The sequence below is a fragment of the Mesoplodon densirostris genome, chromosome 4 (assembly GCF_025265405.1).
Source record: "Mesoplodon densirostris isolate mMesDen1 chromosome 4, mMesDen1 primary haplotype, whole genome shotgun sequence".
NCBI lineage: Eukaryota > Metazoa > Chordata > Mammalia > Artiodactyla > Ziphiidae > Mesoplodon > Mesoplodon densirostris.
Window position 1 is genome coordinate 151,309,560 of NC_082664.1, and position 24,285 is coordinate 151,333,844.

A 24,285-nucleotide genomic window follows, 5' to 3' on the forward strand; every position below is an offset into this window, starting at 1 on the left:
AGGAAGACTAAGCAGCTAGAATCCACAGGACAGAGTACCAGGAGGGAGAGAGGTCCACATAGAGAACCCCAGAGATCTGTAGAGGGTCCCCCTTGAATCAGTACCAGGGTACTGATCAGCACATGCATGTGAAGAGACTATCTGAGGACAGGGAAAGCAGCAACTGAAATATTAGAAAGGACAGTAAAAACTTGAACACTGAAAAAAGTGAAATTCTGGATACAAAAACTACAATGTCTAAGATAAAAAATTCACAGGATGGAATTAATAGCAAACTAGGTATCACAGAAGAAAGAGTGGTGAAGTTGGAGACATCGAAAAAAACTATTTAAAGTGAAATACACAGAGATAAAAGGATTTTTAAGAAGAAAAAGAAACAAAGATAATAAAATAAAAAGAGCATCAATGAACTGTGGAACAACTTCAGCCAGTCTAATATGCAGGTAACTGGAGTCCCTGAAACAGGAAAGAAAGATGGAGATAGAAAAAAAATATGAAGAATGAATAGCTGCTATTTTAAATAAATTTGATGAAAACTATAAACCTGAAGACCAAAGAAGCTAAATGAACCCCAAGCATAATAAACATAAGAAAACTGTACTAAGCCAAATCATAATCAAATTGTTCAGTACCAGTGACAAAGAGAAATACCTTAAAACCAGCCAGAGAAGAAAAGAGGAACAAAGATAAAGATGACAGCAGGTTTCTCATAGGGTTCAATGCAAGTGACAAGACAGTGGAGCAAAGATACTACCAGAAAAAAAAACCCCAAAACCAAAAAAGCTGCAGACCAATATTCCTCATGAACATGGACATAAAAATTTTTAAACAAAATGTTAGCAAGTCAAATCCAACAATATGTAAAAAGTATAATACATCACATCCAAGTAGAGTTTACCCCAGGAATGCAAGATTGGCTTTACTTCTGAAAATCAAACAATGTAATTCATTGCATGCACAAACTAAAAAGGAAAAACCATACTATTATCATGATGGATGCCATAGAAGTATTTGACAAAATCCAACATCAATTTGTAATAAAAACACCCTGCAAACTTTGTGTAGAAGATAACTCAAATCTCAAGTCTATGAAAAACTGAAGCTAAGATAATACTTAATGTTGAAAGACTAAATACTTTGTATGATCATAAAAAGAACAAAGATATCCACCCTCACTACTTCTTTTCTACATTATATTTTACATATAAGTTCTAGACAATGCAATCAGGCAAGAAAAAGAATCAATTCTTCTTCTATACTCCATCTATTAGAACTTTAAATGAAAAAAATACCATTTACAAAAGCATAAAAATACAAAATACTTAGAGATCAATCTGACAGACATGCAAGATCTGGACCATGATAATAACAAAATAATGCTGCCAGAAATCAAAGAGCAACTAAATAACTGGAGAGGTATACAGCACTCACGAGTCAGAAGACGCAATATTGTGACGATGTCAGTTCTCCCCAAATTGATCAACAGATGCGATGCAACCTCAATCAAAATCCCATCACACTTGTTTTGTAGGATCAGACAAGCTGATTCTAAAATTCATACGGGACTGCAAAGGACCTAGAAGAACCAAAATTACTCTAGAGAAGAAGAACAAAGTTGGAAGATGAACACTACCTGATTTCATGATAAAGCTGCAGTGACCAAGACACTGTGGAACTGGTGTACGAATAGACAAAGAGATCAACAGACCAGCATAGAGAGTCCGGAAATAGACCGACACACACAGCGATAAGTGAGTTTTGACAAAGATGCAAAGGCAATTAAGTGGAGAAGGGGCAGTCTTTTCAACAAGGTGCTAGAACAATTGGATATCCACATGTAAAAAAACAAAAACAAAAAACGGCTTGTCATGAGCATTACATGAGAAATATTTGTGAAGTTACTTCACAGAGCACCTCAGGTAGTATGTATATATTAGTTCCTTTCATTCTTGGATTCCAAATAAAACCATTTCTTTCCCTGCACCAGAAAATGCATAAAAATGAAAATCGGAGCATGATAACGTGCTTTCAGGGACTGCTTCTTGCACTTTGAGTAAATTCTAATGCGTAATGGTCCTCCGTGGCTGCCACCGTCCTGGCCTTTCCCCCATCACACTCCATGGCCTTATTCACCTCCCCAGACTCAACAGTACCTTCCCTGCCACAGGGCCTTTTCACATGTTGGTCCCATGGCTGGGGAAGTTCTTGACACTCCAGGCCCTACAGATTGCTAATCCCTATTCATATCCTTCAGGTCCCAACTTAGCAATCATTTCCTCAGAGAGGACTTTCCTTGTGCCACTCTCCCCACTACTGCTAACATGGGAGTCGGGGTCCCCTCTTACTGTGTTTAGACTCCTGTTTTTTCCCCTTAGAACACATCACCATTTAAATTCTATATTCGTCTGACCATGTTTGCTATTTTCCCCCAGCCACACCAAGAGCTCCATCATAGATGATGACCATGTTTGTTTCACCCACAGCTGTATTTTCAGTTTCTAACACAGTGACGTGTGCTAAATAAATATCTGTTGGATTAAATAAAGACATGCAATTTGCCTCCCGGGAAGAGGTTTCCCCTTCATCCATGAAGACTTAGTGGTCAAGCCCTGGGAGCTGGCTTCTGTCTTGGGCCTGGCTGTTGCCAGTGCTAGAGAGCTGGGACAGTGGGGAATCCAAAGACTTGCTTTGTCAGGCTGTCTAGGACAAACCTCAGCTGCTTTTGTGGGCAAGCCTGAGGATCATCATCTCCGCCCTCGGGCTTCTTTACTTCGAGGGATGTCGTGGCCACTGCTATTGTCCCAGCCAAATTCCCTGATCTCTTGTACAATCTGACTGGCAGATCCCTCTTCCAGCTGCTGGAGGTGCTTCAGCTAACGGCTCACATGTGCATCTTCTCAGAGGCGTGTCCTTGGAGCCACTTGGAAGCCGCCTGGCCTAAAGGTGCCTGGGAGTTACACGCACCCCTTGAGGTCTGTGACCAATGACAGCCCTCTTCCTTTCCTCCAGGTGGGACAAACTCTGGCGCGAGCTCCCTGAGGCATCAGGCTGAAGCTGATCTCTCCTGAACCCAACCTGGTATGGCGCCTCCTCTGACCCACACTGCCTCTCCCTCACCATTCCTCTTAGGGGGCTCTTTTAGGAGGTGTGTGCACGAACCCCCAACCAGGCGTGGTGTCTGGAGACTCCACCTGAGACCAAGGCTGCCGGCTGCAGGGAGTGGATGCCCACGAGCTTTGAGCACGCAGCACAGGCCAGGCACCGTCTTAGGCAGCAGCCGTACTCCAACCCTGAGGAGGAAACCAAGGCCCAGAGAGAACCCGGCCTCTGTTCAAGGTTGCCTTGCCGGGCGAGAGTGAAACCAGGACCCAGACTCATGGCAGACTCTGTCTCCCAAGTCCATGTCCTTCACTCGCCGCCCCACGTGTGTGCGTTGTGTGTGTGTGTGCAGACTCCCAGTCCTATCAGACAAGTCAGCTGTGCTGGTTAGAACAGGGGCTGGGGTGACCAGACTGACTGAGCACAGGGATATTATCCCAAAGCAGACAGGGCTGTCTGCCGAGGCCGTCAGCTCTGCCCCTGCGGACACTCCAGAAGGAGCCAGGCGCCCACTCCAGAGGCGTGCTCTGGAAGGAGCTGCATGATCCAGAGAAGAGTCAGCCCGTGTGACCTCTGAGGTCCATACAATGCACAGCTCTAGTGACTCTAGGTCCCCAGAATATGAGCCTTCAACTCAAGGTTAAAGAATGACACTGTCAGTCACTCATTGGAGAGTAACTTACATCATCACCAGAGAGGGGAGAACTGAAACCCACCCGTCAGATCACAGCCTGAGAAAACTGGTGGATAAGAAAAGAAGAGCCAGGACATGGAAGTAACCTAAGTGTCCATCGACAGATGAATGGATAAAGAAGATGTGGCACATATATACAATGGAATATTACTCAGCCATAAAAAGGAGCAGAACTGAGTTATTTGTAGTGAGGTGGATGGACCTAGAGTCTGTCATACAGAGTGAAGTAGGTCAGAAAGAGAAAAACAAATACCATATGCTAACACATATGTATGGAATCTAAAAAAGAAAAAAAAAGGTTCTGAAGAACCTAGGGGCAGGACAGGAATAAAGATGCAGATGTAGAAAATGGACTTGAGGACACGGGGAGGGGGAAGGGTAAGCTGGGACGAAGTGAGAGAGTGGCATGGTCATATATATACTACCAAATGTAAAATAGATATCTAGTGTGAAGCAGCCACATAGCACAGGGAGATCAGCTCAGTGGTTTGTGATCACCTAGAGGGGTGGGATAGGGAGGGTGGGAGGGAGATGCAAGAGGGAGGGGATATGGGGATATATGTATATGCACAGCTGATTCATTTTGTTATAGAGCAGCAACTAACACAACAATGTAAAGCAATTATACTCCAATAAAGATGCTAAAAAACAAAAACAAAAACAAAGGGAAAACCGAATGTAGATGTTTTCCTCAATTAGCTTCTACTGAGAAAGCAATAAACAGGAAAGATCAGTGCTATATGTGCATTTTTATTTAACCATTTGGCATGAGTCACAACCTTTCAGAGGAAATATGTCTCTTTTTTTAGTGAAACCAAAGGAAACTATTTGAATTTTCTTGATCACGCTGGGGTTTTTGCAATTAAGTTATTTTTAACCAAAGCATTACACAATGTGACCATCACGTGAGAATATTACTGAAACCGAAATCATACCAGCAGGGAGCAATGACTCCATGTGTCTTTTCAAATGTCCTAAACTAACTCCAAATAATTTCATCTGCCTAAAAACAATGCTACTTATAGATTATTTTTGTTATAGTTTCCTCTTATACATGGAAGAAAAAAAAGGTCTTTATTTCTTGAGCATCAAACTTAGGACAAAAGATACCTCATTAAGAAATCAAGACTCTTGCAAACAGGTTCTAAAAAGCTGAAGCTGCTCATTTTTCAATCGTGTTGCTACATGATTACATTTTTAACATTTTGTTTCTTTGTTATTTTGATCTTGCTGAAATCTCTCTCCTAGTGTAAAACAGATGGGGCTGTATTATTTGATTGGATTGGGTTTTATTTGGCAGGGGATACACCAGGATACAGCAATTCTCAACCTCTGGTTCACACTGGAATCACCAGGGCTGCTCTTACAAATACAGATGCCTGGGCTTAAAATCAGAGAAACGTAGTGAAGCCCTGACATTAGAATTTTTAAAACATTCAATAAAATTCTGATGTGCATCAAGCTTGAGAACCACTGTTTCAGGGGCTGGGAATTTAAAAAACTTATTTACAAAGCAGCTGTGTTTCAAGCGCCTCTTGGATGTTCCTCAGTTCAAGAAAAGCCAGGATACAAAAATGAGCATGTAGAGAACAGATCTTTAGGAGGTGATTTTAGCGTTTCAGAGAAGCGAACCAGTGGTTCTTTGATATGGTTAAATCTGGGCGTGAATTTGAAGCAAGATTTAGAGTTCTCAAGTCTAATTCACATACCTTTATAATGGGATGGAAAATGTGTATGCTGACCTATTTAAGAACTTTAACCTCAGGCTCTCCCTTTCTCAGGACAGACTCACTGCTCTTACTAGTTGGGAAAAGACTACTCTCCCTGGACATGGCAGCCCTGCTCCCCTCTCTTCTCAAGCCTGGCTGCCCGACTGAGCAATGGCACAGCCTGGGCAGAGGCCGAGGTCTCCCTCGATTCACCCAGGGAGGCTCTCACTTGAAGGGGAAGCGGCTGGTTCTCTAACACCAAAGGGGAGAATCCACTTGGCTGTACATAAATACAATGAACACAAGACTCCCAGTGGCGGCTGTTTCACCTGCATCCCTGGATGCCTCCCTGCCTTCCTGGAAGCCCCTCTGTGCAGGAGGCTGTGTGCCTCTCCGTAACTTCTCTTGGCAGAGGTGTGCTCCATGATGAATGGAAAACCCAATCATTCAGTGCCATTCCTAGGCAGGCCTCTTGTAGACTTGTAAAGCTGTGCACACTTAAGTTTTGGACCCTTTCCCAACAAGCTGTTACTCCGGATAACGCAGGACAGGTCCTGAGACAAGGGGAGGCAAGGACAGGAAGAGAAAAGAGTCTGGGTCTGGTGAGGGGATGGGTGCCCTGCCCTAGCTGCAGGGCCTGACTCCAAAGGAAGCCTCAGAAAATGCAGGCACAGTGGCTGCACCAACCATCTAAGTCCTACATCTGGAAACTGATTCTGTACCTTGAAGACGGGCAGAGACAGGCCTGAGCAGGCCAGGTCTGTGTCACAGCAGAATACAGCCCAAGCTGGAGGACAAACTCCACCTCCCCTCTACGATATGCCCTGCTTGTTCCCTGCCCTCGGCCATCCTAGCATCGCCCAGCTCCCTCTCTAGCTTCGGGCCCTGACCTGGACCCCTGCTCTCTCCCTGTCTGAGACTGCCCTCAGCCGTGGCGACCTTCCATTGCTCTCAGCACAACACGGCCTTGGCCCTGGCTCTGGACTGTGGCTGGCTCTGCTCTGTCCATGAAGACAGTGCAAAGTGGCAGGTCTTGCCCAAGACAGGGGGCAGTGGGCGGGACTCAGAACGTCAGGGATTGCTGGCCACCATCAGAAGCTGAGAGAGTCTCCCCCAGAGCCTACAGGAGGACTCCACCCTGCTGACATCTTGATTCTGGACTTCTCACCTCCAGAACTGTGAGAGAGTAAATTCCTGTTGTTTTAAGCTGCCCAGTTTGTGGTAATTTGTGACTGCATCTCAAGGAAACTAAGACACCATCCTAACCCCTGCCTGCATCACCGCCCCAGGATAATTCCCACACCCTCGTTACCTTGACTCCCCCCCACCCAGGCTGGCTCCCACACAGCATGTTCTCTACTCTGTAGCCGGAGTGAGCTTCTCACAAGCACCATGGATCCCGGGACTCCTCTGGTTGAAAACCTGCAGTGGCCTGGGTACTTACTGCTCTGGGACTGAGCATCCACTCCCCTCACCCTCCACCTTCTCCTCGGGTAACATTTAGCTCCCAGATGTCACTAAGCCTCATTCACTCACAAGAGCCCACTCCAATCTGCCCGGATGAGCCAGGTCCTATGTTATTTGTTCTCCATGCCCCCGCTGGACTTTTCCTCCCTAACACTTGTCATGGTGTGTTGTGTGTGTTACACGTGATTATTTCTTTGCTGTCTCTCTTCCCCACTAAACTTTAACCTCCAGGACAGCCAGACTGTGTCAGTTTTGTTCATCACTATATCCCCAACACTCAGCACAAAGTGAGTTAGTACTCAATAAATATGTGCTGGATGAATGAATGAATGAATGAACCAACAGAACAAAGAGAGAAAGAGAGTAAGCACATCTTCAACCCCTCTCCTCCTCCTGAATGTGTGATGGATGATCTCAAGCACAGGATGGGAGGGGGAAGCCATCCTTTCATAACTGGGCAAAACTCAGAAAGGTCAAAGTCTACCCACCTTCCCTTGTCAACAGTGCCAAAATCCTAAGACACGCTTTATGGGGGTAAGAAGAGAAATAAAACAAGCAAGACAGATAGTTTGGAAAACCACTGATCCACATCAGTGTTTAAATATAATTTTCAGTTATTTAAAAGTGAATGAGGGCTTCCCTGGTGGCGCGGTGGTTGAGAGTCCACCTGCCGATGCAGGGGATACGGGTTCGTGCCCCGGTCCCGGAAGATCCCACATGCCGCGGAGCGGCTGGGCCCGTGAGCCATGGCCGCTGGGCCTGCGCGTCCGGAGCCTGTGCTCTGCAGCGGGAGGGGCCACAACAGTGAGAGGCCCGCATACCGCAAAAAAAAAAAAAAAGTGAATGAAATCTCCACAATTCTCAAACACAATCATTAATACTATCCCATATGTCCTGTCGTGCATGCTTCAACGCAGTCCTGTAGGGGGCATATTATTGTCTGCATCTACAGGTGAGGAAACTTAGCCCAGGGAGATTAAGTCATTCACCCAAAATAAAGGGCCATGAACCGAACTGTCACCAGGTCTATCTGACTCCAAGCGCAGGGATGCTTCCACAACCCCCAGCGGTCTCCCCTCGGCCCCCGTGCCCACCCCATCTCACCCCTCAGCCGCCCTGGTGAGCACACATGCAGGCTGGGGTGAGCTCTCTCTGCTCTCCCTGATGGCAGGGAAGCTGGCCATCCAGCCACAATCTGTGACGTGTGTGAAAACAATGCCCAACTCCTTTATCCGCGGTGACACCAGAGTGATAATGAACCCAGCGACCCAAGCTGGAAATCTGTCCAGATTCATGAAATATCTTTCAACGTAAAATATGTGAGAAAAACACAAGCAGTTCAGCAGCAACAACATGCTATGTATGTAGCAAAGCAAAACAAGGCAGGTTGTATAAATATTTAACAATGAGAAAGAACTGAACTGGTGCCAGAGAAACATCTGGGATAACAGATCTAAGTAGGTTGCGGTTTCTAGTGGGAAAGTCACTAGGAAGAAATGAAACTAACCAGCCCGTGATTCTCCGACTGCACTCTCACGTGCATTTACCAAGCACCTCTGGCGACCCAACTCTAAACATTGTTTCTGGTGGCCTAAGTGTTTACTACACAACTGGGCAATTTCTAAGGAGCCTGAATCAAATAAACATGCTTTGCTTGCCACTAAAACACTTTATTTCTATTTCAAACAGCAGAAACCCAATAACAGTGTTCATAGTTGACTCAGATAAAATAAGGATTTTTTGGGGGGGGGCACATTTGTCTACGTTACCTAATATGGCAAGAAAGGGACTGATGAATGCGTTTAGGAGTTCCGAGTCTGGCGTTAGTCCAAAGACTAAGTGTGGCTATTCCAAAGAAAATAAGCTATAGATTTGCAAATATGGTTTTCATGAAGTTACCTTCGTGACTGACATTTGGAAACAGACTATATTTTTCCAGAGCTGATATCACAGGGGTGGACTTCATGGGACCCCTGGGGGAACAATTATTGGCCTGACATTCTTCCCGGAAGGACCCAACTGCGTGGCTGAGTCCAACACAATTTTGTCCTTGCCCTCCTTTGCAAAGTGTTACGAAGGAGGCCCAGCTGCCTTGGGTGGGTGAGGCTGAATGCTGACCACCGTCAGCTCTTTTCCCAGGCGGGCCTGCTGTCCTCCGCGGCGTCACGCGTAACTGGTTTGCTTCTGCTCCAGACCGGGTCCACGAGGGCGCGGTGTGAGCCCGCCCTCAGCTCCTTGCTTTCCTCCTCTTCTGCAGGGGAGGATAACTGCCGACCCTGCAAACCTCCTCCTGACCCTGGTGGACAGTCTGCCATGTGTGGACTGCAGAGCGAGGTCCCAGGGCTGCAGGCTGCTCTGTGCATGCTCATGCCCCTGCCTGGCCAGCCAGTGCCCTGGGCATCAAGCCTCCAAGGGCTGCTCCTCCAAATGCTCTCCCCAAAGGCCTGGCCTCGGGCCCGAGAGCTGGGCAAATCCAAGCTGGGCAGCAGAGGTTGCTGGGGCCAATCCCACCACTTCCTGCCGGTCCCGGCAGTCGAAGGATGTCCCCGACCCCAGCAGCTGCAAGACCCCAACCACAACTTGCTAAATTCTTTAGTTCAGGGCTTCTCAATCTAGAATGTGCATATAAATCCCCTGGGGATCTCATTAAAATGTAGCTCTTGAGTCAGTAGGCCCAGGGGGCCTGTGATTTCTAAGATGCTCTTAGGAGATGCAGGTGCAGCCCTGGTTCATATCCACTAAAGTGGTAAAAACGTGCTATAAGAATGTAAGTTTGTTATAGTTATTAATCGTTCACTGTTAGGGTTGAGTGAGAAGATAAAAGCAAAACGTGCGATGGGTCCCACAGGCATCCCCTCTCGCGGACGAGCAGGGAGACTGCACAGCAGATGCAGCATCTTTAACCTCTCCCAGAAACAGCGTGATGACAGGTCAGCCGACAGAGCTGGCTGAGCACGGCTTCCTGGTGAGCTGCTATCTGTGCCCGGACCACGGCCCGGCCAAATCCTGTGATCCAAGGCTGAAAGTATCTCTGGACTTCAGTGAAGCTCTCGGGGAGATAGGGAAGCTTAATCACAGCTGATTGGGACATGTGAATCATGCACAGGAGCTTTCCGGCCAAAGGCCTCAGGGACCGACCTGGCTGGGGCTCTCCCCAAATTATCACAAATAATTTGGAACAATTAAGAAGTGGGGGTCCACTCATTCAACAACAGCTGGAAACTCCTGTCGGTGATTGGGAAGGAGAGACTGCATCCCAAATGACCTTTCTGTGGCCATGCAAAACAGGTAATTGTTGAATGAATGAATAAATGATTTTTAAAAAGTAGTGACTGGATAAAGAAATGGGGGGAAGAGGAAAGAAGGAAAAGAAAGGAAGGAAGGGAGGGAGGGAGGGAGGAAGGGAGGAAGGGAGGGAGGAAGGAAGGGAGGGAGGAAGGGAGGGAGGGAGGAAGGAAGGAAGGGAGGGAGGGAGGGAGGGAGGGAGGAAGGAAGGGAGGGAGGGAGGGAGGAAGGAAGGAGGGGGGAGGGAGGGAGGTTAATTCAGCCTTGGCTTACACTCTTTGTGCCTTTGGACGGTTCTAACTATTGCAAAGTTCTTCCCTGTACTGAACCAAAAGGCTGACCCAATTCTCTGAATGAAGGAAGAGTCAAGCAGAAACAGAGCCACAGAAGAGCAAAGTGGGGAAATGGGCCAAATAAACCTAGTCTTGACGAGGCCACGGGTTATCCTCTTCCACGTCCGCTTGCCAGCCGGGGCCGCCAGGCACTTCCTGCGCAGCACAGTGTCACTGACAAGGCGTTTCCAGTTTCTGCTTGCCAGCATCAGGGCTTTCCAGAGTTCAGCAGCCACAGTGGTGGTGAGTGGGTGGGGTCTTGGGATAGATCATGGAAGATACAGAGAAGGACTCGCTCTCTCTGCACTCTGCTGGGCAGCTCGCAGCGCTGCTTGCCCTCTGACCCCACCCCTTGGGCACATCCAGTTATAGTCAGAGGCTCTGCTACCACCTAGAAAGCCTGGGCCTCTCCTTCGTTCCTCTCCTTCCATACAGTGAGCTGGGGCTCAGGTCACTCCAAGACCCACAGTAATTATTTCTGCAGCCCCTCCCTCCATCAAACTTTTACCTGATCACTGCCCTCCTTCAGCTCCAGAATCCTGTAACCCCAATATCCCCAGCATTCCCAGTAAGAGGAGAAGGTGCTCCCCGTTCTCCAGGAGAACACCCATCCTTCCCCATGGGCATCACTTCTAACGCCCAGAGCCTGGCTCTCCCAGCCAGGGCCAACTTTTAGTGACTGCCCTAATTTCCTCTGGGAAATCACATCTCCCCAACTCTTGGGTCCAAGTGCCTTGGATGGAGAAGCTGGCCTCACACCCTGGCTCAGAATCCTTAGCCACAGGGATAGGGCAGGGCAGGTGTCCCAAGCTGATCCAAGAGAGCCAATCCTGGGATATTTGCTGGAAGTACTGGGAAGGCTAACAGTTTCTGCTGGTGTTGCAAAGCTAGAAGAACATAAACTTAGAGCTTCTAGTAAACACCTTTTTTGTTATATGAGGAGAGCCTGGGTGAGAATCAACCCTGCCTGGGAGCAGCCCCACTTCTGGCTATAGGGTATATCCAAAAGAACTGCAAGCAGGATCTCCAAGAGCTATCTGCACTCCCACGTTCACTGCAGCATTGTTCACAATAGCCAAGATACAGAAACAATCCAAATGCCCATTGACAGATGAATGGATAAAGAAAATGTGGTATATACATACAATGGAATATTATCCAGCCTTAAAGAAGTTAGTCTTATCATTTGCGACAATAGGTTTGAACCTAGATGACCGTATGCTAAGTGAAATGAGCCAGTCACAGAAAGACAAATACTGCCTGATTCCTCTTTTTTTTTGCGGTATGCGGGCCTCTCACTGTTGTGGCCTCTCCCGTTGCGGAGCACAGGCTCCGGACGCGCAGGCTCAGCACCCACGGCTCACGGGCCCAGCCGCTCCGCGGCATGTGGGATCTTCCTGGACCGGGGCACGAACCCGTGTCCCCTGCATCGGCAGGCGGACTCTCAACCACTGTGCCACCAGGGAAGCCCTGCCTGATTCCTCTTATACGAGGTGCCCAAAGTAGTCAAACTCATCGAGGCAGAGAGGGGAATGGTGGTTACCAGGGGCTGCGGGGAAGGGGAAATGGGGAGTTTGTGCTTAATGGGTATAAAGTTTCAGTTATGCAAGATGAGTACGTTCTAGAGATCTGCTTTCAATACTGTACCTGTAGTTAGTGATGCAGTAACATGCACTTTAAAATGGAGTAAGGAGGGATCTCATGTTCAGTGTTCTTAGAAAAAAAGAAAGAAAGAAAAAGGAGAGAGAGAAAGAGGAAGGAAGGAAGGAAGGAAGGGAGGGAGGGAGGAAGGAAGGAAGAAAGGAAGGAAAGAAGAGAGGAAAGGAAAAAGAAAAAAAGCCACGAAAGAGCACAAGGAACTTTTTGGAGGTGAAGGATGCCAAGACCACCATCCAGTGTCCACTCCAGGGACATTTCTGTCCAAATGTGGTTCACTCTGCCCCTTTAAACATTGCCAGACACATTAAGACTTCCCACAGACAGAAGTGTCCACCCAACTCTGGTGAGCCCGCTAGCTAAACCCTTGACCCGGAGCCTGACCTGCCCTTGACCATCACTTCCCCCACCAACTGCCCCAGCTGGGTCTCCTGACTGGTTTCAAAAAGCCACATCCTGTGTTCAGACACTGAAGTCTGGAAAAAGACAGCTCTTTCCACAGAAGGTGATTTCAGCTGTCAAACCAACACTTCCTGGATGCTTTATTTCCCTTTCACATCCCTCCCAGATATTTACCTTTACAAGGTGTGTTCCCAAGGATTTCTACAGGGAGTTCTCTAATTCACCCCAGGCTGGGGGATGGCAGGGCACGTCTTTCTTTGCGTCTGTTTCAGCGCCGTTGTTTTACAAGTACGGTCACGTGTCACCATTTCAGGAGACACGAGGTAAGCACAATGTAGCCTCTGTCCTCACACCTTAATCCTTTATCTTCTCCCTCCTTTTCGTGTATCGTTGATAACCAACACGGAGAAAATGACTATTATCGTTCAGAAACAGTGGTACTGCCGTCACTTTTGACAACATCTGATTCAGTCTTATCATAGGTGTTATGGACTGGACTGTGTCCCCCCTAAATTGATATCTTGAAATCCTAGCCCCCCAGAACCTCAGAATGTGACTGTATTTGGACACAGGGTCTTTAAGGAGGTGAATAAAGTCATATAAAGTCAAAAGAGTACGGCCCTAATCCAGTAGGTCTGGTGTCCCTATAAGAAGAAAGAGGGAGTGGGACTTCCCTGGTGGAGCAGTGGTTAAGAATCAGCCTGTCAATGCAGGGGACACAGGTTCGAGCCCTGGTCCAGGAAGATCCCACATGCCGTGAAGCAACTAAGCCTGTGTGCCACAACTACTGAGCCTGTGCTCTACAGCCTGCAAGCCACAACTACTGAGCCCATGCGCCTAGACCCCGTGCCCTGCAACAAGAGAAGCCACCGCAATGAGAAGCCTGTGCACCACAACGAAGAGCTGCCCCTGCTTGCCGCAACTAGAGAAAGTCCGCGCGCAGCAACAGAGACCCAATGCAGCCAAAAATAAATAAATAAAGAGGGAGAGACACCAGAGATTTGTGGACACAGAGGAAAGTCCATGTGAGCACAGAGTGAGAAGGCGGCCGTCTACAGGCCTGGGAGAGAGGTCTCACCAGAAACCAAACCTTGATCTTGGACTTTCAGCCTCCAAAACTCTGAGAAAATAAATGTCAGTTGTTTAAGCCACTCAGTCTGTGGTATTTTTTTATGGCAGCCCTAGCAGACTACTACAATGAGCAAAGCACTGCCTCATTTGCTCACCAGGCTTCTGCTGAATGCCTACTGCATGCCAAGCACTGAGTAAGGCTCTGCAGGCAGACACAGAAGTGAATGAGAATCCAGTAGCTCTCAGTGTGGCAGGAAGAACACCACTGCACAAACAGATATATCATAAAGTGGAATGCAAGTAGTATGGTATAAGTCAACTCTACTATAACACTTGTTTTGAAAATGCGAATCTGTTCCAATGCCATTGATACATTGGGGGACAATTTGAGCAGAACGTGAATTTTGTGTTTGCTTATGCATGATTTCATCTGCAAGAAATACTAGATGAACACAGAAAACTGCACCCAGCTGAACTCAGTCACATAGGAATTCACAAAATGCACACACTCAGGCACACAGCAGCCGCCTCAATTTACCGTGTGTGTTATGAGCCATACCTGTCCAACATCTGGTGTTACAGTTTTTGATTTCTGCCTGATTTCACATGACTGTCCTTGCATCATTTCACAGGAACACCCAAGTGGCAGCCCTTCTGAGGCTCACTTCCATAAGTAAACTTCAAGTCAGTTTCAAGCTCAAGTGCCATATTTATGGTAATATTTGTAAATTTCTTAACCACTGAATGTGTCAAGCTGTGCTCCCATTTTTATCAGGTTCCTAGTTTTGTTCTTACCTGTCACTGACAAAGTTTTGAGTGTTGTCTTCCTAGCCCATTTTCTCCCACTAAGCCCTGTGGGTTTTGTTTCATGATTCTGTTTACTGCAGTGATTTTTATGACATGTATTTTGTGTTAGAGCAGAGCTGACTGTATTTAAACGTCTCAAGGAGAAATTTCATTTCTGGTAAGTAAGGTCTGGGAAATCAGTGCCTATAATCAGGTTCACAAATAATCATGCACTTGAGGCATAACCCTCATTTCAGAGCATGTGGTTGTGACTAATGTGTCAACAGTGCTTCCTAGGGGCGACATGCCCTAATTGCAGGTAAAATATAGGGAAAAAATGATGTATTAAAAATGAGATTTTAAAACACTACAGGATGAATGAAGCTATTACACAAGCTAAGTCAAATATATCCCTCACCTGCAGGAAATTTTTTCTGACCTCCAGCTTCCTGATATGTTTAATGAAAGAAATTTTTCTCCAGGGAAAAGTCTTGAGAGAGAGAGAGCTACACTGACCTGTCATTGAGTTTTCTGAGGTGCACAGCTGCTCTCTCAGCTTCTCCACATCGTCAGGATGCACTTGTTCATAGAGGGTGCTCCCAAACCACTCTGACTGGGGCTGGTTCAGCACGGGGGTAACGGAGTCAGACACATAAATCACTCTCCCCGTCTCAGCCGCCACTACAAACAGAAATCCATCAGCTGCTTCAAGGATGAGATGCTTCAGTTCCTGGGAAGAAAAATAATCATGATTAGGACCAAGTATGGACAAACCCAGGCCAATTAAATAGTGTTATTAGCAACCTTCAACTTTTATTCAGAAATTCATTGTGATACACAAACAGTTTTGGGGCTTTTGCTTGTTTGTTTTGGGAAAATGAGCTGTAAAAATGCACGAAGCTTATACTAGCCCTAAGATACAGCTACTCCAAACACTGTTAAACCTGTCTTAACTGGCCCTCTCTTAGGGAGAGAGGAAATTTCTAGCCCAGGGGAATGAGAGAGCAAGAAGTGATCACCAGGAAGTGCTGGGTTGTCAGAGGTGTGAATGGCCTCACCTACATATTCAAACTGCAGTCATGTCATTGGATCAGAAGGGTCCGGTACACACGGGGCTCATGGAAGGGAGGGAGGGACCATGGGAAAGTGGGAGGAGAGAAGGAAAGGCACCAGGTGTCTCCCCAGCCACCACCTGCCACACTCAGAGTGCACTCATTCTTCTTCTCTTCCTTCCTTTCTGAGCTGAATGCTGGCGGTGGATATAAGAGTATCACCTTACACCTGCATGTCTGTCAAACTTCCAGGACTCCTTGACAGCCAACATCTCAACAGACTCTCAGAGTAATCCCAGAGAGTGGCAGGGCACCTAGCATTGTCCATGTCACTTTACGGTGAGAAGAGAGGTTGACCGCACCAGCCCTGGAGTCACACTCACACAGCTCATGACTGTCAGTGAAGGCAGGAAGGAAGCTGCTTGGGATCAATGAATGGGTGGCAGGAAGCCTGGTCATCATCCCGAGAGGGACATAGAGGGGGCAAAGTCAACTCTGTTAAAAAGTCTTCTCTTTGCAGGGCCTGCAGGCAGCTCAGGTGTGGCTACCTACCCTGTCATTCTCCCATCAAGCTCAGGAGCCCTTTCCTGCTGAATGAAAGGGGCTCCGTTCCTGCAGGAGTTGGGGGGCTATGTCTTCCCCATGTGCTGGGGTCCACAGCCGCCTCTCTAACAACCTCACACACTGCTCAGGGCCCGAAGAACAAAGGGATCCTTCCAGTCAGTGGTTGGCAGACACTTTTTGCTGGGAATCCTTTGTTCACGTGTAATCTTAGGTGGAAGCCCCGCTGTAACACAGAGGAAGGGCCATCTGCATGGAGGCAAAAGACGTGGAGTCTAGAGCATCTGACCCCACCCTCAGTGCCCGTCCCGAGGGGGGTCCAAAAGCCCGAAAATTAGAAAATGTGAGTCTGCTGGGGAGCAGAAACTGGGGAGATTTGCCAGTGCCTCTGAGCCCTTGGCTGAGTCACAACTGTAACATCCTCTGTCTGGGGATCTAGGGTGGAAGCAGGCTGTACAAGCATTTTTTTACGGAAAGGTTTATTTTGTCCATTTCTCTTGCTTGGCACTTCTGCTGTTCCATGTCTCTTAGATGCTTACTCATTTCAGAAGATTGGGTCAGCGGTTTTACTTTCAGTATGGAGAAGATCTTCCCAACAGGAAGGACTGGAAAAAATGAAACAGGTTGTCTGGGAAAGTAGAGAATTCTCTGTCTCTGGAGGAGAGGAAGTGGACGCTGATGACTCCATGTAGGTTTTCACAGTTTCAGCCCTTTTGCAAGGACTGTGGGAAGGGCTTATGGAACGGAGCCTCACCCTCATCATGGGCCCCTCTTTCTACACCCTTCTCCCCAGTTTTTGTCTTCTGGGAGCACGTCACTCATTACCAAGGTCCTGTGCCCTGAATCCAGAATGAGCCTTGCTTTTATTCTCCAGTTAAACCAACAGTTAGGTCTAAAGGCACGGATTGTGGCATAAAAGGAGACCATCAACTATGGCCCTTCCACTTCACCGTGCAAGTCTGGGCTCCCTATTGAACATCTTCGGCTTCCGTGTTTTCACACGCTTTTTCAGTGAGATTTTGTGAGGTTCGGTGAGATCTTACATGTGAAGGACTTAGTAAAGGCTTGGCACACAGTAGGCGCTTAACACACGTAGCTGTTGTTGTCATCAACAACCTACCTGGGAACCGAGAGAGAAAGATGGGGAGGACTCATGTAACTTGCATAACTGCCTTCTCTCTTCTCTTCACTTTCTTAATCCTCAGTCACTTACAGGTAAAGAGATTAATGTCAAACATGGACCCTGGCAGGTCCACGTAAGGATTAAAGAAATGCAGAGAGAAAGCTTTTCGCTATCCTAGTGGTCAGGAGGTGCACAATGAACTTCTGCCTGCTCACCTGCCAGCTCTCCATCCTTCATTCCACTGCAGCCCCGTGTTAAACATTCTCCTCTGCTGCCTACCTGACCTGTCTCTACAACCCTACCAGGTGGGGGCCATCACTGCGGTCCTTTTACAGAGGTGGAAAGAGGCTGGGCCCTGTGCCCAGGACCACCGGGCCCCGTGGCCTCCCAGCGAGGGTCACTCTGCTGCCACACCTCCTCACACCTCGAGGTGAGGAACACGTGGGCCCTGGGGTGACCCGAGCCCTTGCTAAAATGCCTGCCACACAGGAATACACGTTAGCTCCTCTCCCCTTGCTCTTTTCCTAAACCTAAGTCCAGTGACATGAACAGATTCTTCCTACTGGCAGAATAAACGATTCTGTCTCTGGACACGCCTTCCTCCCCTGTTCCTCCAAGGCTCTGTGCTCACTGGTCTGCTCGTGTCGAATCCCTTCCTCTCCCCTGTTTCTGTGCATCTTCTGGGGCTCCTTCACAGCCTGCCAGGGCCAGCTCTCTCCCGAGAAGCCCCCGACGAGACCTAACACTTCCTACCTGCATCCCCGACAGCACATCACTTTCCTCTCCCCTGCCTGCACCATACACAAAGTGCTCTCAAGTCCATCATCTCCTTTATCCTGCAGTACCCCTCAGAGTCAGGAAGGAAGAAAGCTCATGTTCATCCACAGATGAGCAAACAGAAGCTGAGAGCATCTGATGATCTGCGCTACTACTGGCCAGCATGGAGAAAAACCATGACCCAGAACACAGGCCTTCCAGCGCAGGGAACGGTCAAGTTACAAAATACTTCCCACTAACCATTTCCTGGGTTTGCTCTTCCCAACTATGCAGCTACTAGTACAGACGTTAAACATATGGCTTTGGGGTCTGACCAACCTGTGTCAACTCCTGGCCCCGCCACGGAGCAGGGGACTGATGCTTTCTAAGCCTCCACTTGCTCATCTCTAAAGCAGGGATGAATTACAGAGGCTTCCTCCTCGGGCTAGAATAAGGATTGAATGAAATCCTGCACAGACAGATCTGACTTTGACCCGGCTCAGGGCAGAGGCCCAAGTGCTGGCTGTTTGGATCCTTGCCACTATGATTGTTGTGACGGCTACCAAAACTTTGATCACCATCATGATCACCACCGCTATTCTACCACAGAAAAACTGTGGTTTTGCTTGGCTTTTTCTTGTATTAGCATGCTAAGCACAATGTCTTTTTTTGAGTGATGCCTTATTAAGGTACATGGGAAATTTAAAAAGCAGAAGACGCAAAATCAGACAAACACCCCTGGAAGAGCATTTCCTAGTGAAGAATGGAAATAAAATCCCCTGGTTTCGTCCCTACCTCAGCCTTTAGCCCTGTTTCCCCAGGTAGCTTATCTCATCTTGGCGATGCTGTCAATCATTCTCTCCCCTTCCAATGATGCCATTACCCGGGGAGAAAAGCACGCAGGCGAGGGGCGAACGGGGTACCTGCTCCGTCAGGAATGAAGGCTTGTAGGCGCCGTCTGTGGACTTGTTCCCGGTGCCCCGCATGGACTTCATGTGCGAGACGGCCATGCGCAGGATGGTGAGCTTGTCCGGCTTCCGGGCCAGCGCGCTGCACGTGGGGACCATGTCAGAGAGCTCGGTGATGTACTGGGTCATCTTGTTCCGCCGCCTCCTTTCAATCTCACTGTGGTTCTCTCTTCCCGAAAGCACGAGATCAGGAGAGGGGGAAAGAGAAGGATCAGACAGGGGGTTACTGTCTGACGGTGTAAAACGGCACGTACATCGTTAATGCCAAGTAACCAAAAGACTAGCTCGTAATGGCTAATTCAGTGGCTTTGAACACATCTTGGGCAGAGCAGCTCCCTGACACATTAGCAAGTTTCTTTCTCGGGGGGTGGGGTGGGGACAGGCTTCTACAGATGCCTCAGACTCACTAAATATGTACTGAAAGCTTTCCACTGCTCCCATGTACCTAAGTACTTTTTAATAAGCATAAATAATGAAGACATTATCCTTTAGGCATCCAAAGTGAACTCAACATGCTTTCCATGTGCACCCAGGGATCTGTACATGCTACGTGCGCGCACACACACACACACACACATGCACACACACTGAATGTAGTTACCATCTGCTCAAATACGTGGTTTACTTTGACCCCCAGTGAGAAACATGTCTAGCCTTGCCATTCTTGGTGTCACTGAACAGACAGCCACGCCACAGACCTACGTCACATCAAGTTGTGAACGAGCCTTCGCACTATGCACAGCACATTTTCTGCAGCTTAGTAACAGAACAGGTGCACCCCGCTCACTAAACAACAGAGAGCCAATTAAAAAACCCAGCACTGCCAGGAATTCTGAAAGCAACCCTCACGGACGTGTTAAGATGCTAAACTAGCAAAAGGGATGATAGAATGTTTCTGTCTCGAGATTATCACCTCTAGGCTTGAAAGGGAGTAACAGCCAACCCAGTTCAATGACACTGAGACAAAGCTGTCACTTCGGATAAAAGAACTGTCTAAAAGTACATCACACGTCCGTTGTAGGATTTAGGGTTTCACAGGTGTTCAAAGTATGAGGGTGACACTAAGAGCAAGAAAAGAACCACCCCAAGCAAGGCTTCCTCACACACTGCATGTATCCATGGGGCTTCACACCCCACCTTCCCAGGCTGGGAGCAGACGCCAGGCAGGCCTGATTACAGGCAGGTGTCACGTGAACATGCAAACAAACCAAGGGGGACAAGCTAAGCTGGGCGGCCTGGTGAGCACCTTCTATACAAAAAGCACTGAGCCAGGCGCACAAGGGGGAGGGGACAAAGGAACCAGGAAATGTCTCGCTCCTATCCTAAAGCAGCTAAGTACCAGTTAGGATGGTAAAACATCACCTTGCATAGTAGAAACGAAGGCAGAATGTGACTAAATGCTCCCAGAGGCACATGGAAAGTAAAGACCCCAGGAGAGAATAAGAGAGGAGAGGGGGAGGTGCTCCTGGAAGGGGTGGGGGAGGAGCTGGGAGGGAGCTGGCCCTGATCAGGCAGCAGGTAAAGGGGGTATATTCTGGGGGGAGGATCAGCAGGATCAAAGAAAGGGCTGGAATTGGGATGAAGCCTCCGTGGGCAGGAGCAGACAGGCCTGGGTGCAGGGGAGGTCCTGGGGCTTGGAGGAGAGGGCCAAGCAACCAGGAGCGTGAGAAGCTGGGCTGGTAACAGGGACTGGGTCTGCCATGCCCCTCAGCTGGCTTCTGGGGAAAGGTTCGGAGGTGGGTGAGTCCTGCGGGGAGGCAGGAGGAGAGGGCAGCTGAGGCCAGCAAGGGGACTCCTGGGGCGAGGTCTTCCCTCCTGCCCATAGTGAGGACCCTTGGGAGTAGACCAGGGAGCATAGGAAACAGCCAGAGGCAGCCCAAGTGCCCCTGCTGCACGGGGCAAGGGAGGATGCCCGCTGTTCAGGAGAAATGGCTCTCGGCTCTCAGGTTCCTGGGCAGGGGCTCGTATGCCGTGGAGAGAGGAAAGACAACCAAGCAGAGGGGGCCCATCACAGAGACGGGGGGAGTGGGGAGAAGGGGGCATTTGGTCAGGGGACTCCTGTGTGCCCCAGTCTTCATCACCATCACCCACTTGTGCCCTCCACACACACCTGTCACAGGTGGCCTGGAGCCGCTGGCCCACTGTGCACTGTGCATCGGGAGGGCCTGGGTGAGCTTGCTCAGGGGCGTGCTCTCCACCCTGCCAGCCCGCACCTCATCGAGGCAGACAGGAGCAGAGATGGTGTGCAGAGAACGCTGCCTGGGACTGCTGAAGGGTGTGTCGGAGAGAAACTCTGGCCATGCAGGAACAGTACATCACGATGCAGGATGCACATCCCTGCCAGGGGGTCCTGGACATGCTGCCCCGTATCTCCTGCTCAGAGACACTCCCGAACCCTAACTTGCTCCTACGGCTTGCCGTCTAAGTTCCACCCCCTCAGCTTGATTTCTAGGACCCCCCCTGCGCCCCAAGTCAGGGCCCACCCACTCTTCCGCCCTGTGTTCCAGCAGGCGCTCAGCTCCTTCACTCGCCTCACAGCACAGGAATGCGCTGTTCCCTCTTCCTCACCTTCAGGGCAGCCCACGGCGAAGTGCTTCTTCCCCTCACACTCAGTCTGCGTCAGATCTTTTCTAAATACCTCCCGGTTCTCTTCTACCTTCTCCTGGCCCACGCCCACCAGCTGGCACCACTTTTCACCCCCTCACCTCGGTGCCACCAGCCTCCTCAGTCTGGTCACCTCTCTCATCTCATCGCCCTCAGTTCAGTCTGCGTGCTGTGACTGGGCGGATATTTCTAAAGACGCAAACCCAGCTCTTCCCTTTCCAGCCCTTCAGTGATGCCCCAAGCCCACAGGGCCAAGTCCAAGCCCCTGGCTAGTTACCACAGCAACCATGCCAAGACTGGACCAGGGCACGCCTGCTTCTGATCCTATTTCCCAAAGAGCCACAGACCATCTCGCTTTGTAAACGTCTGGGGGGAAGAGTCTTTGTGAAGTTCTTAAACGTGGATCTAAAGCAATTTCATCACTGCACTGGATAAACCCAACTCATGAGATCAGGTGCTTGACGGAGACACGAGGGCAACTGTTTAAAACCAACTGTATTGACTGACCAGTGCGGAAAATGCTCCAATCATTTCACAAAATAAGACTGAGTTACCAACAGAAGGTCAAAATGACAAAGAGCTGCCAGTTACCTAGCAACAAGATAAATGAGTGTAGCTACTGAATCTATTAAAATATGTATATGTCTATTCATATACATGTATGTATATATAGTTCCATTTTGAAAGATCACGGAGGCAAGAAGCAGGAAAAACATCTCTTGGGAAAACAGAAGGAAGTGTCCCCAGGACCAAAGCCACCTCCTCCACAGGGTGTGGCCGATGTGGGGTCTGCTTGGAGGAGCTGCAGGGGCAGCCTGTGACCTTGGCATCTAAGTTTCGTGTGCCCCACATGCAGCATCAATAAAGCAATGAGCCCCTCTGTACGTGGGCACAGGGGCAAGGGCTCTGCAGCAGTGACAGCTGAGGACGCAGGCACAGCCGTCGGCTGTAACACCTCTGCTGGCACAAGAGGGCTCCCAGCCTGGCCCAGGAACACGGTTGCAGAAACTAAGGGCAAGAAAGAGGAAGTGCAGCTGCACGCTGCCTTGGGTTTCTCTTCCAGCTTGGCTCCCAAGGGTGACCTCCTAAGACTAATCGAAGCAGTGAGATACACGTCCATCCTGATTAAACACAAAATAGGGGTGCTTTGGAAATCTCAATAAAGATCTTCCTTCAACTCTGCGTACGGCAGCTGAGTCTCCCATCTCTGGTGGGAAGGGAACGACAGACCTGTACAGGCAGACGGACAGGACAGTTCCACACCGGGGCCAGGTCTTCCGGTCACCACAGACCTGAGACTCCTGGGGCACCTCAGGGTCTGAGTGCTGGGGGCGGGCAAGCAGGCACGGCAGACGCTGACAGACCAGCAGAGGCAACAGAGAGTGGGCAGGCAAGGACACAGTCCCTGTGCACAGCGAGTCCCCTACATACAAACCTTCAAGTTTCGAACTTTCAAAGATGCGAACGTGCATCTGATTCCAGCAAGGAATCAGAACCTGTGCCATAAGCGTCAGGTGTGAGTGACATCGCATCTCGCCCTCCGTCTCCTGTCGCTGACGATCCTTCAGCTCTACCATCTCCCACCTCCTCGCCCTCCTCCAGTCAGTAACTCTTCTTGCCTGTTCACTCCATGCCAGCCCCTGGATGCCAGCTCTTGTACTGTACTACTGCACTTCTCAAGCTACTGTACTGTAAGAGTCAAAATGTTTTCTTTATTTTTTGTGTTTGTCTTTTATGTATTATTTGTGTGAAAAGTATTATAAACCTATTCCAGTGCAGTACTAGAGAGCCGATTGTGTTAGTTGGGGACCTAGGGTCACTCTGCTGGACTTACGAACAAACAGGACTTACAACAAAAGCCCCGAGAAATCTCCAGGAACTCGAGGGCCCCAAGACCCTGCATGCCCCTTAGGCAGGCCTGGCTGAGAGGAGTATGTGGTAAACCTAAGTCCTCCAGCTGCCTCTCTTTGCTCTTGTCACCAGCTGTGAGCCCTGGGGGGTGGCACACAGCCTGACACCATCAGGGACACCACCAGCTCCCTCTCGGCCTGGTCACCCACACGGCCAGGTCCCAAACCTGAGAAGTCAGTGCTGACACCCACCCCCCGCCATTGCCAGCTTAGTAGCTCCACAGGTGACAGGACTGTTGGTAGAGCAGCCCTGCTCCAGGTGGGACCAGGGCCACGTTCCTCTATGACACCTCAGCTTCCACCGCCACCTCCTGACACACACGCTGCTCTCCAGGCCACCATGGTCTCAACAACAGACCAGCGTGAAACAAGCAAAACGCATCTTCTGTTCACTTGGATACACATGGCCAAGCAGCAGTAAAGGTCTGATTCGGTAAAGGTCTTCAGCACTTCTCATGCAAAAGAAGCATCCATCCCCTCCAGCCAGGGGGGAGTCAGACTGTGGGAGGAGACCCTTTGCAGAGGTGCAGACCATCTGTTCTTCAGGACTGGGATGGGGAACCATCCTGACCAAGGGGGGAGGATTTGCGGGGGGGTTCCACATGAGTCCTTGCCGGCTGGCAGCAGCCTCAGGCTCAGACTGGCCCTGGTTCCTCCTCCCTGACACCGGGAGGGAGACTGTATCTTGCAAGCTTTCAGGGAACACCCTTCCTGTCCTGGCCAGCCCTTCCTGGGTGGCAGGGCAGGGCACCGTGAGAGCCGTGAAGGCCCAAGGAGGGCATTTTGGGCAGCCCACAGTGACACTGGTCA

General features: G+C 49.2%; 1 protein-coding gene across 5 annotated transcripts in view; it reads right to left on the reverse strand.

The window, feature by feature from the left end:
* The window catches only part of ARNT2 (aryl hydrocarbon receptor nuclear translocator 2), a 194,182-nt gene that overhangs the window by 105,880 nt on the left and 64,017 nt on the right, over nt 1–24,285 (reverse strand). For all 5 annotated transcript variants that reach the window (XM_060097491.1, XM_060097489.1, XM_060097492.1 and 2 more), the window contains 2 exons: nt 18,917–19,130; nt 15,018–15,231 (listed from right to left, as the gene is read on the reverse strand). In XM_060097491.1, coding sequence (XP_059953474.1) covers nt 15,018–15,231; nt 18,917–19,130 — 428 coding nt within the window. The remainder of the gene's footprint in view (nt 1–15,017; nt 15,232–18,916; nt 19,131–24,285) is intronic.